The 12354-nt window shown below is 50.6% G+C and overlaps 1 protein-coding gene across 2 annotated transcripts in view; it reads left to right on the plus strand.

Annotated features, from left to right (window-relative positions):
- The first annotated feature begins 4588 nt into the window (after positions 1 to 4588).
- grin3a (glutamate receptor, ionotropic, N-methyl-D-aspartate 3A) overlaps positions 4589 to 12354 on the plus strand; it is a 175857-nt gene continuing 168091 nt past the window's right edge. For both annotated transcript variants that reach the window (XM_072517277.1, XM_072517278.1), the window contains exon 1: positions 4589 to 5429. In XM_072517277.1, coding sequence (XP_072373378.1) covers positions 4857 to 5429 — 573 coding nt within the window. In that variant the 5' untranslated portion in view covers positions 4589 to 4856. The remainder of the gene's footprint in view (positions 5430 to 12354) is intronic.

The raw sequence follows: 12354 nt of genomic DNA on the forward strand, positions 1-12354 counted from the left end.
CAGTGACTGTCGAATTTCAGCAGAACTGTCTTGAACTTTGTCTTGTCTTCGCCATCGGCAAACGTAAGCGAGTTATAGATGTGGATGGCGTCATCCCCCGCAGCCGACAGGAACAGCGCGATCTTTCTGGCATCCGATGCTGCCTCGAGGTCGGAGGCCTCGATGTACAGGAGCAACTTTTGTTTGAAGATTTTCCAGTTGGCGCCGAGGTTGCCGGAGATCCGGAGTTGCGAAGGAAATTGGATCTTCTCCATGCCACTGGATGGCTGCTTGCTGGTCGTTGCAGATGCACTCAAGGTACGTTCGTTAGGATTAATATCACTCTGGTACCATGATGTGTTAAGTAAGTTGGTTCAACGTTGACTGCAACTGGATGCTGTGAAACTAGAAACAGGCTTCTGACACAGGAGATGGTCCAACACTGTTTTATTGAATTTCCTGATTGCTGTACATAGTCTGCTGTGAGTTGACACTCTATCAATCTAACTGATAACCTCCTACTGGCTTGACCAGACTAGCTCTCTACCACATGGAGATAGTGCTCACTGGCTTGTGCACTCTTACTATCTCAGTAGCTGTGTCCTGTAGAGAGAGGGAGAGTCTTAATGCCCTGTGTGCTTTACAGTGGTGGTGTCCTGTCTGGTGATTGGTTGTTATGTGTCGTGTGTGTTCATTGGTTATCCTGTGTGTCAATCACTGCCTGTCTGCATCTCATTATATACATGAGTGGATATTATGACAGAGGTGAGACCCACGCAGACATGAGGATAATGTGCGAACTCCACACGGACAGTGACCTGGGGCTGGGATCGAACTCGGTCCTCGGCGCCGTGAGGCAGAAGTGCTAACCACTGCACTGCCGTGCCACGCTCTGACCCTTGAATAAGATTGAATACGTTTAATATATGCCGGATAGTTCATAAGTTATGGAAAATGCTTCATCATTCATATATTAATAGAGCTGTCATCACCTTCAAATGGTAAAAACACAATAAATATTTACGCTTTAGAAGCAGAGTGGACACAGGGATGTCACGGCCAATGTTGTGAGCGATCAGCACGCCCCTGACTTCACTTGCCCTAGCTTTAGGTGCAGATCAGTTCAGTTATACTGGTAGGAAAAAGGATACATGGATAGAAATCAGCAGAATGTGGCTACCCTGTGCATGTGCAGCAAACAATTAAATGTCTCGTGGGCCACACTCAAATCCCTGATGGGCCGCAATTGCTCACCATTGCTTGGGTCGATCGATCCCATTCCCATCAAATCCACTTGCAAAGGTGTAACCACTGACTGGCTTGCATGCGATCGCATGGGAGGTCCGCAGTGGATTTAAAATAGGTTAGTAAACCTTTAACTCCCAAGCAGCCTTACATCCTGCCTCGTTGAATTACATTGAATGGAAAACCATTTCTGAATCTGCATAATCCTCCCAAACTTAAATCATAGCTTTATTAATGAAGCTCAGCGTCTTTAACAGAAACAAGGTCTGTGCACACTTTGTACATCCTTCTGAGACACATGCAAAGTAGGAGCAGCAGTAGGCCATTTGGCCCCTCGAGCCTGCTGCACCATTCAATAAGATCATGGCTGGTCTGTTTGCGTTTTGAATTCCACATTCCCATCTACCCCCAATAACATTTAATCATTTGCGTAGCAAGATCTCCCCCTTAAAAATATTCAATCGCCCAGTCACACAGCCCTCTGAGAGAAAACAATGCTTCTCATCGCTGTCCTAAAAGGGGCAACCCTTAACTCAGTGCCTCCTAGCTCTGGACACACCCACAAGAAGAAACATTCTTTGAACACCGTCTTCCATCATGAAGCTAATGAAAAGGGGAACACATTCCACCGAAAGGCAGCGAGTGCCGCTCATCATTGGGCCTCACAAGAAAGACCAGCAACATAGAAATGGCGAGTGTAAAGGAGAGACTTGCATTTCTATAGCGCTTTACATGAGCAGCAGACACCCCAAAGCACTTTATTGTCAACTGAGCACTTTTGAAATAAGAACGTAAAGTGCTGAAAAAACTCAGCAGGTCTGGCAGAATCAACAGAATTGGTCAGTCCAATGTAGGTCTTCTTCAGAATTGGTATTCTTAAAATGTTGTCACCGGTGTAATGTACGAAATGCAGTAACCAACCTGCGCCTAGCAAACTCCCACAAAACAGCAACGTGAAAATGACCAGATAATTTGATGTTGAGTAAGGAATAAATATTGACCCGAACGCTGGTGATAACCCTTCTGTTCTGTTATGAAAAGGTGCTGTGGGATATTTTACATCCGCCTATGAGAGAATGGCCTTTGGTTCAATATCTCATGCCAAAGATGTCGCCACTGCCAGTGGAGCATTCCCTCAGAACTGAGTTAGAGTATAAGCCGAGATCTTTGAAAGGATGGGCGAGTTGGCCAGCTGATGGCAGCCACGTCACGTGTTGAAACCTCCAGGAATACATTCAATCACAGTTGGCATCCCTGGTCACTGGGGAGGGAGTGTGTGTGTTGCCTAGTGATAACACTTGAGGCTTTCTGCCACCAGTGGGACGGGAGCTGACATGCACAAAACAAATGATTTGAATTGTTACGGTGCAGGCGGAAGCTATTTGGCGCATATCTCAACCGTCTTTATGTGTGTGTCAGTCACCTAGCGCCATCCCCCCCTCCCCGCCCCACTTATCCCTGTAAACCTGTACATTTTTACTTTTCTCACCTTATCTTTTCAAACTTGGCCAATAAATGTACCACAGTCTTGGTTCCTCCACTTAGGATCCGCAAAAGAAATAAACTCTTATATCCTGCATCCAGTGCATTAATTCCCCAGACGTCACCTTCTGGTCACGTCCAGCATTCGTTCTTGGCTAAGCAAGTGGGTGAGCAATCATTTGGTCGCATGTATCTCATGAGCACCTTATTTGTACACACCATTATTCTTTTAGGCACCCAGGTACATTTTCCCAGGTAAAACTGGATTCTGTTGGGTTTGTGGTATCATTGCCATCCCAAAGAGAAATGTGACAAACCCACATCCTTGGATAGGGTTGCCAACTGTGATTAAATGTATTCCTGGAGTCTTCATCGCATGGCCAGCCCGCCTGCAATAGCCATTAGCCCTTGCCACGTCCATCCTTCCTAGGCCAGCTGGAAAGCAAAAAGACCCGTCAACCAATTGGATAATGCTCGACTGTCAGCCAAACAACCTGCCCCCGCCACCCCACCACCACCTTACCTCCCCAGTCCCCATTATCAATATTCCTACATCTGGTGCGGATAACAGATCAAAGATTTGGATTTGGATTTTGTTTATTGTCTGTTGTTCTGAGGTACAGTGAAAAGTATTTTTCTGCGAGCAGCTCAACAGATCATTAAGTACATCAAAATAAAAGGAAAATACATAATAGGGCAACACAAGGTACACAATGTAACTACATAAACACCGGCATCGGGTGAAGCACACAGGGCTGTAGTGTTAATGAGGTCAGCCCATAAGAGGGTCGTTTAGGTGTCTGGAAACAGCTGTTTTTGAGTCTGTTCATGTGTGTTCTTAGGCTTTTGTATCTCCTGCCAGATGGAAGAAGTTGCAAGAGTGAGTAAGCCAGGTGGGAGGGTCTTTGATTATGCTGCCCACTTTCCCCAGGCAGCAGGAGGTGTAGATGGAGTCAGTGGATGGGAGGCGGGTTCGCGTGATTGTCTCGGCTGTGTTCACGACTCTCTGAAGTTTCTTGCGGTCTTGGGGCGAGCAGTTGCCATACCAGGCTGTGATGCAGCCCGATAGGATGCTTTCTATGGTGCATCCATAAAAGTAAAAGAAAATGACAAGAAAAGGCGATTTTAGTAAAAATAATATAATACTTTATTAGTGTCACAAGTAGGCAGTGCATTAACACTGCAATGACGTTGCTGTGAAAATCCCCTAGTCACCACATTCCGGTGCCTGTTCGGGTACTCGGATGGAGAATTCAGAATGTCCAAATCACCTAACAAGCACGTCTTTCAGGACTTGTGGGAGGAAACCGGAACACACGGAGGAAACCCACACAGACGCCGGGGTAACGTGCACACTACGCACAGACAGTGATCCCAGCCGGGGTCGGAACCCGGGACCCTGGCGCCGTGAAGCAACAGTGCTAACCACTATGCTGCCGTCGTCACGTCCTGATGATTTTTCTCCGGGATTGCAAGCACAGGCGTGCCCTTGGAGATTGGCTGCGGCTGGCTCAGCACAGTGGACTAAACGGCTGGCTTGCAGTTCAGAACAAGGCCAGCAGCGCGGGTTCAATTCCCGTCCCGGCCTCCCCGAACAGGCGCCGGAAAGTGGCGACTAGGGGGCTTTTCAGGGTAACTTCATTGAAGCCTACTTGTGACAATAAGCGACTATTATTCTGATTAATTTGCCAGAGGCCTCAGGTGGAGATCCATTGTGGTGGTGGCGTGTGGAGTGGAGGGGTGGAAACATCCTCACTCCCAAAGCACATCCTCACCACCACAGGGTTAAAATGGGAGTTGGCCAAATGGGATGGGAGGGGGGCGGGGCTTGCGGGGCGCAGGCGCGCTGGCGCCCAGCCCCGGGCCCCGCCCCCTCCCTCCCTCGCGCTCGGACAATGGATGGAACGTGGAATGTGGCGCCGGGCAGCGCGAGACGCCGCAACCCCGCGCGCTCCCCAGAAAGAAGAAGGGAAAAAAACAACAACCCCGCAACAAGTTTCGCTCTCCCGTGCAAAAGAGCCGGCACCAAAGCAGCCCCTCTCCTTTGCACTTGCTTCCAAGCAGCCTCTCGCCTCGTCCGCCCCTTTGCACCAGGTTGAAAGTTTGAACGGGGTTCCTCTGGTGGTTGCTCCCGGGCCAGTGCGGGGGTGATGCGCGCCTTGCAAGGCAGCCGCCTGCTCCCGGGGGTGTTGTTGCTGCGGCCGCTCTGCGCCCTGCTGCTGGCCGGCAGCGCGCCCGCCTCCCGCGGCCCCCCGCAGCCCTGCCACGTCCTCAAGCGCATCGGGCACACGGTGCGCCTGGGCGCGGTGCTGCTGCTGCCGCCCGGAGCCCCGCCGCGGGCGCTGTCCAACAGCACCGCCGGCGGCCGCCCCCTGCCCGCCCCGCTGCCGCCGGCGGCCGCCCGCGACGCGCTGCTGGCCGCCGTGCGGCGCCTCAACGGGCGGGCGGCGCGCCTGCTGCCCTACAACCTGTCCGTCGAGCTGGTCATGGGCATGGAGACGGGGCTGGGCGAGCTGCCCGCCTTCGGCGTGTCCCCGGCCTCCCGCCGCGACCCGCAGTCCTTCCTGGAGAGCGTCTGCCGCACGGTGGTGGTGCAGGGGGTCAGCGCCCTGCTCGCCTTCCCCCAGAGCACCGGCGAGCTGCTCCAGCTGGAATTCCTCTCCTCCACCATCCGCATCCCGGTGGTCAGCATCGTGGGCAAGCAGTACCCCCGGCAGTCCCAGGTAAGGCATTGCAAAAAGTTCCACCCCTGCCAGGCTGGCAGCGTCAAAGGAAGGGAGAAGGGCTGATTGATGGGGCAAAAACACTTCAACTAGGGGGAGCAAATGTTGCAGGAAAGAGCAAAGGGGGTCGCAACTGGATTGCCCTTTCAGAGGGGGCTAGCACAGATTAGGTGGACCGAATGGTGAAGTTGGACAAGATACCTGAATGGGGAGCAAATGTTGCAGGAAAGAGCAAAGGGGGTCTGAACTGGATTGCCCTTTCAGAGGGGGCTAGCACAGATTAGGTGGACCGAATGGCTAAGTTGGGGAAGTTGGACAAAATACTTGAATGGGATGGGGGGGGGGGGCGCAAATGTTGCAGGAAAGAGCAAAGGGGGTCGCAACTGGATTGCCCTTTCAGAGGGGGCTAGCACAGATTAGGTGGACCGAATGGCTAAGTTGGGGAAGTTGGACAAAATACTTGAATGGGATGTTGCAGGAAAGGGCAATGGGGAAGTGGGTCTGAACTGGATTGCCCTTTCAGAAGGGGGCTAGCACAGGGCGGGTGAACCGAATGGCTGTATTGATTTTATGACCAATGCATATGAAAGGCGACCATGTCGAGTGAATGAGATAATGGGGACATGGATGCGGTGCACAGACACTGACAAATACTGGAAATCTGCGCCGTTTAAAGGGGAAAGGTGGGTGGGGGGAGGTGAGAGAGAGGGACTCGCTTGGTTAGCTCTCTCAAGAGGGCTAGCACGGCTAGACGGGTCGAAAAGGAGAGTGATGACTGTGGAGAGACTTCTGGAAATGATTGGGGACATTGTGTTCTTTCGGAGGAGAGAACTCCCAAACTGAAGTTTCTTCTATTTCTTGAGCAAGAAGCAGCTCGCTCCTTGACGTTTCCTGGCGTTTTAAAGAGCGAATCGGGGCGATGAGCCCGTTGAGGAGGGAGGGGAGGGGAGGTTGTAATCGTGATGAACGGAGCCCGGCGAGGGGAGAGGTGCAGGAATCCGCTTTGACAACGCCAATGTGGTGTGAGGTGTGCGGGAGGCTCACATTAAGTGGACCACAAGCCAAAGGTGACTGCTTAACATTACAGTCACCCCACAACACACAGGTCCACAGTAGCATGTTCCGTAGACCTTGGAGGCTTGAAAGTTCAGTGAACTCTTTAACAATGCAAAATACAGCAGGAACATCTCTGCAGAAAATGGATCAAATTGACATGTTTCCAGATGACATGTGTACACCTGGTGGGGAGAAGGGAAGGGGGGGGGGGTCTGAAACACTTCACTCATTAATGCATTCGCCAAGAGGATACGAATATTTGAAAGGCTGCAGCTCGTCTTTTTTTGGTGGGTTTATTGTGCAATGGAGGGAGGGGGAAGCTTCTCCTTATTGAAGAGCCGGTGACCATTCCCCGGCAGAGTGCAGGCGGGCGGGGGAAGCACAGTGCCGGGGGGGGGGGGGGTGGAGATTTTTGGTTTTGTCTGCAAGTTTGAGACGGGGTCCAAATTACCGAGATTGCGGTGTGAAATGTTCTCCAAAATGCGAGTGGGGTGGGAAGAAAAGAGGCAAGAATTGACCCGCTTGAACACTTAACACAGAAAAAAAAGTGTGTAACAATTACTGTCATTGGCTTCAGAAAATCACTGAAGATAGCACGGGTTAAAATGACATTAAAAAAAAAAAAAAATAGAGAATACTGGGCAAACCCAGTAGGAGGAGGATGGGGGATTAACCTTTCGATTGTGTCTCTGACATTTCTTCGGAGCTATAAAATGTTCACTTTGCAACAGTGATACATTTTCCAGTCCCAGTGTTTTGTTTTGCCCCAGTACAAGGAACATTTTGCCTTGGAAAATAAACATGTCCCTGCTCCTCAAAAGAGAGAGGCTGGTTTTGCGCATCTTTGCACAAAAATAAAAGCTAACACCACCACTCGTGCAGCAGAGAGAGGGGGAGCGGGTGCAATTGGTCTGGACAGATGCTGTCGAACCTGCTGAGATTGCCCAGTGTTTTCTGTTTTTTTTCAGATTCCAGCATCCGCCTTTCTCTTAGTTTTTTTTTAATGAAGCTCTGCGTCTGAACTTTTGCGGGACTTTTATTCCCACGTGAGTGGTGTTGCTGCGGCCAGGAATTGTTGGGACTTGGCTTGGCATCGTTACCTGCCTGGGATTGAGGTGATCCAGTGAAAAGTGGGCATGCCAGTCAAAGTTGAGAGTGGGTGGGGGTGGAGGAGGATGGCTGCAGTCACAACACAATTCACTCTAAAATCATTTGGATACTGTTCGACTGTGAGCTTGTCGGTTACATCTCCATTAGTGATGCCAGCCTGCTGGTCACATACATCTCTATTCAGTCATCACTGCCTCCTCCTGTCAACATTGCCCAGGTCAAAAGTAACGAAGACAGTCACCCCGAATTGGACAGTGTGGTGATTCTGTCTAGTGTCGAGCTCTTAAAATAACAATCGGATATTTACATGTTTTTATGCCGGGGGCAAGTTTTTTATAAAATTCTCTCTGCCTCCCAATTTTGTTAGCTTCGAAGGTTGTGGAGCTTCGGGTTGGGGCTGGCGATTTAATCACAAGGGAATTTAGCTCCGTTTTCACAGGAGCTGGGTCCATGTTGTGCACCTCTCTCCTGGCAAGGATCGAAGTTACATTCTGCAACTGGATTCCGAACGTCCAGGAAGTTTCCCAATCGCAACCTTGTTTTAAAAAGAAACATTTGAACGGGGTGCGTAAATCTGGGGCTGCTCAGGGTGGATTCATTCTGCACTCCACTCCTTTGGGCAAATCGACAGCCAAGCCTTAGAGAGGGACTAACAGGCTCTTGTAATAATGCTCGCCCGTCCTATCCTGTCCTCAGCAGAGAATTGCCACTTCGATTGCCGTTTGTAAAGACTCAGAGCGCCATCTAACGGGAAGCACTTCTGACTGAAGCAGCGAAACGACAAGGTTACTGACCTAAGAACACAGCAGGCTCCGGCAGCGTCTGTGGCGAGAGAAACCCAGCTAACCTCACAGGTCGCTGACTCTTGCCTCACACAGATGCTCAAAGACGTTTCAAAGCATCCCCAGTATTAATTTCCAACATCCCCAGCACTTCTGTGACACCATGAATAGTTGCCACTGCAGGAACTGGTGGATGAAACATTTTTTTTTAAGTTTCAAATATAGTTTTGTGTCTGTGGCTGGGCCAGCATTAATTGCCCTTGAAGGGGGGGGGGGAGAGGGGAATGAGTCTGGGGTCACATGTCGGCCAGATTTCCTTCCATAAAGGGCATTAGTGAACCAGATGGGTTTTTACCACAATCCTAGAATTTACAGTGCAGAAGGAGGCCATTCAGCCCATCGAGTTTGCACCGGCCCTTGGAAAGATCACCCCACTTAAGCCCATGCCTCCACCCTATCCTGTAACCCCCATCTAACCTTTTGGACACTAAGGGGCAATTTAGCACGGCAAATTCACCTAACCTGCACATCATTGGACTGTGGGAGGAAACCCATTCAGGTATGGGGAGAAAATGCAAACTCCACACAGACAGTGACCCGAGGCTGGAATTGAACCCGGGACCCTGGCGCTGTGAGGCAGTAGTGCTAACCACCTTCCCATGCAATCGCAGAAGGTGTAACACCTGCCCCTTTACCTCTTCCATGCTTGACATCCCAGGCCCAAAACACTCATTCCAGGTTGAGCAGCGTTTCACTTGCATCTCTTCCAATTTGGTCTATTGCATTCGCTGCTCCCAATGTGGTGGTCTCTATATCGGAGAGACCAAGCGCAGACTGGGTGATCGCTTTGCTGAGCATCTTCGGTCTGTGCGCATTCAGGAGCCTGACCTTCCCATTGCTTGCCATTTTAACAAAATGGGCTCCCATGCCCACATGTCTGTTCTTGGCCTGCTGCAATGTTCCAGTGAAGTTCAATGCAAACTGGAAGAACAACATCTCCTCTTCCGGTTAGGCACGCTGCAGCCTTCCGGCCTGAACATTGAATTCAACAACTTCAGATGATCAGCTCTATCCCCACCTTGACCCATTTGTTTTCATTCCATTTAATTTCAACTGTCTCTTACCATTTCTTTCTTTCTTAATATATATTAACCCCCCCCCCCACCTCCATCTTATTCACCTTTCCTTACCCTTTCTCCTTTTTCCTTCCCCTCCCCCCGCATCTACAGTTCACCCTCTGATAGTTTCTCTGCTGTTTGGCCTATCACATCTTTTGTTCTCTCTGGGGACTGCCATGAGCACTCTTTCCCTTTGGTTTCTGTGGCCATTAGCCCCCGGTTTCCCTGGGTTTCTGTGGCTATGACTCACCTTTCATTCCCACCCCACAGTATAAATATTTCCCACTTTCTCTGTCTGTTAGCTTTGACAAAGAGTCATCGGACTCGAAACGTTAGCTCTTTTCTCTCCCGACAGATGCTGCCAGACCTGCTGAGATTTTCCAGCATTTTGTCTTTCGTTTCAGTGCTACTGTGCTCCCCGTGCCAATCGACAATGGTTTCATGGTTACCATTAGACTTTTAATTCCAGATTAGTATTCAATTCCATTCAAATTGCATCCATCTGCCGTGTTGGGGTTTGAACCCAGGATTACCCTCTGGGGCTCTGGATACCAGCCGAGTGATAATATCACTACGCCACTGCCTACCCTTGCCATAGGACCACAATCTTAGGTGTGTTGTAACGCTATTCAAAAACGACTAAGTGATGATAAAACCACAATGAATAGTGGTTACCCATGAGGGATTCACAAGACTGTAACCTCAACCAGTACATTCGGATATGTAGGATACTAAATGTCAAGCCGTGAATTACAACATAGAGATTCAATTCAGCAGTACAGATAACATCATAAATTACCAGAGCTTTAATGTTGCAGTTTAAGGAGTTAAACAGCATTTTTAAGATTGGACTACTGCCTTAAACCCACTGTCAGAAATTTGTGACATGTCTGTGCATTGGATTATTTTCTAATGGCTTGAAAGGGTCCTGTCAGTCAATATGTAAAAGAAGAGACAAGAGTTACTGATAAATAGTCTGTTCTGATGTTTATTATCCGACAGTGTTTCAAAGATCAGTTTTTCATTGGGTGGGTGTTGAAACCTTGGAGACTTTTGGATGACCTCCAGTTTCCAGAGGGTAGAATGTGGGAGACCAGCTAGGGTACATTGGAATATTGAGTATTCAAGTGGAGGGGTGACAAAAGGCATGGTTGAGGGTTCCAGCAGCAAATGCGCTGGAAGAGGTAAAGTTACAGGGTTAGAAGTGGGCAGTCTTGGTGGTGGTCATGAACTTACCTGAGGGGGATGGGGGGTGGGGGGGGGTTACATATGACACCAAGGTTGCAACCAGACTGGTTGAGGTTCAGGGGTGAGAGTCGGTATAAGTCAGCAAGCACGGGGGGGAATAGGTGAATGGAACTTGGTGTGAGTTAGGATGACGTCAGCAGAATTTTGGGCGGACCCAGGTTCGTGGAGGATGGGAGGCCAACCGGAGTGCATTAGAATAGTCAGGTCTAGAGGTAAAGGCAGGGGTGCAGGTTACAGCAGCCCATGAGCTGAGGCAGAAGCAGAAATGGGCAGTGTCGCGGAGGAACAGTGGAAGCAGACTGTTTTGGTTGTTATGCTCCAGCAGAAAACTAGTCACGAAGGCTAGAACTGGAGCCAAACTTTACACACTTATACATTTATTTACAGAGTTGCATATTACAAGCATACAGCTCCTCACCCAACAATCACAGTTTTAGTCTATATCAGGGGCGAAATTCTCCGGAAACGGCGTGATGTCCGGCGACTGGCGCCCAAAACGGCGCAAATCAGTCGGGCATCGCGCCGCCCCAAAGGTGCGGAATGCTCCACATCTTTGGGGGCCGAGCCCCAACCTTAAGGGGCTAGGTTGGCGCCGGACGAATTTCCGCCCCGCCTGCTGGCGGAAAAGGCCTTTGGTGCCCCACCAGCTGGCGTGGAAATGACATTGCCAGGCGGCGCATGCGCGGGAGTGTTAGTGGCCGCTGACGGCATTCCCGCGCATGCGCAGTGGAGGGAGACTCTTCCGCCTCCGCCATGGTGGAGACCGTGGCGAAGGCCGAAGGAAAAGAGTGCCCCCACGGCACAGGCCCACCCACGGATCGGTGGGCCCCGATCGTGGGCCAGGCCACCGTGGGGGCACCCCCCCGGGGCCAGATCACCCCGCGCCCCCCCCCAGGACCCCGGAGCCCACCCGCGCCGCCTTGTCCCGCCTGTAAGGTAGGTGGTTTAATCTACGCCGGCGGGACAGGCATTTTAGCGGCGGGACTTCGGCCCATCCAGGCTGAGAATCGCGGGGGAGGGCCCGCCAACCGGCGCGGCGCGATTCCAGCCTCCGCCGAATATCAGGTGGTGGAGAATTCGGCAACCGGCGGGGGCGGGATTCACGCCAGTTCCGGCGATTCTCCGACCCGGTGGGGGGGTCGGAGAATCTCGTCCCTGTTTACAGGGGCACAGGTGAATGCCCAGTTAATTCCCACTGACTGCACATAATTAAACACAATTAATATACAATTAACAGTGGTGCTGGAGTGGATGCGTGGTTGGAAGTTCATCACCAAAGTTATGAATAGTGTGAAAGTGAATTACTGCAGATGCTGGAATCTTAAACCAAAAGAGAAAATGCTGGAAAATCTCAGCAGGTCTGGCAGCATCTGTAGGGAGAGAAAAGAGCTTGCGCTTCGAGTCCACATGACCCTTTGACAAAGCTAAAAGGCACAGAAGTTGGGAGATATTTATACTGTAGGGTGAGGGAATGAAAGATGAGTCATAGCCACAGAAACCAAGGGGAAAGAGTGCTAATGGCAGTCCCCAGAGAGAACAAAAGGTGTGACAGGCCAAACAGCAGAGAAACTAAAATCAGAGGGCAAGCTGTGACAGATGTTTTCCTTGGTT

The sequence above is a fragment of the Scyliorhinus torazame genome, chromosome 9 (assembly GCF_047496885.1).
Source record: "Scyliorhinus torazame isolate Kashiwa2021f chromosome 9, sScyTor2.1, whole genome shotgun sequence".
Lineage (NCBI taxonomy): Eukaryota > Metazoa > Chordata > Chondrichthyes > Carcharhiniformes > Scyliorhinidae > Scyliorhinus > Scyliorhinus torazame.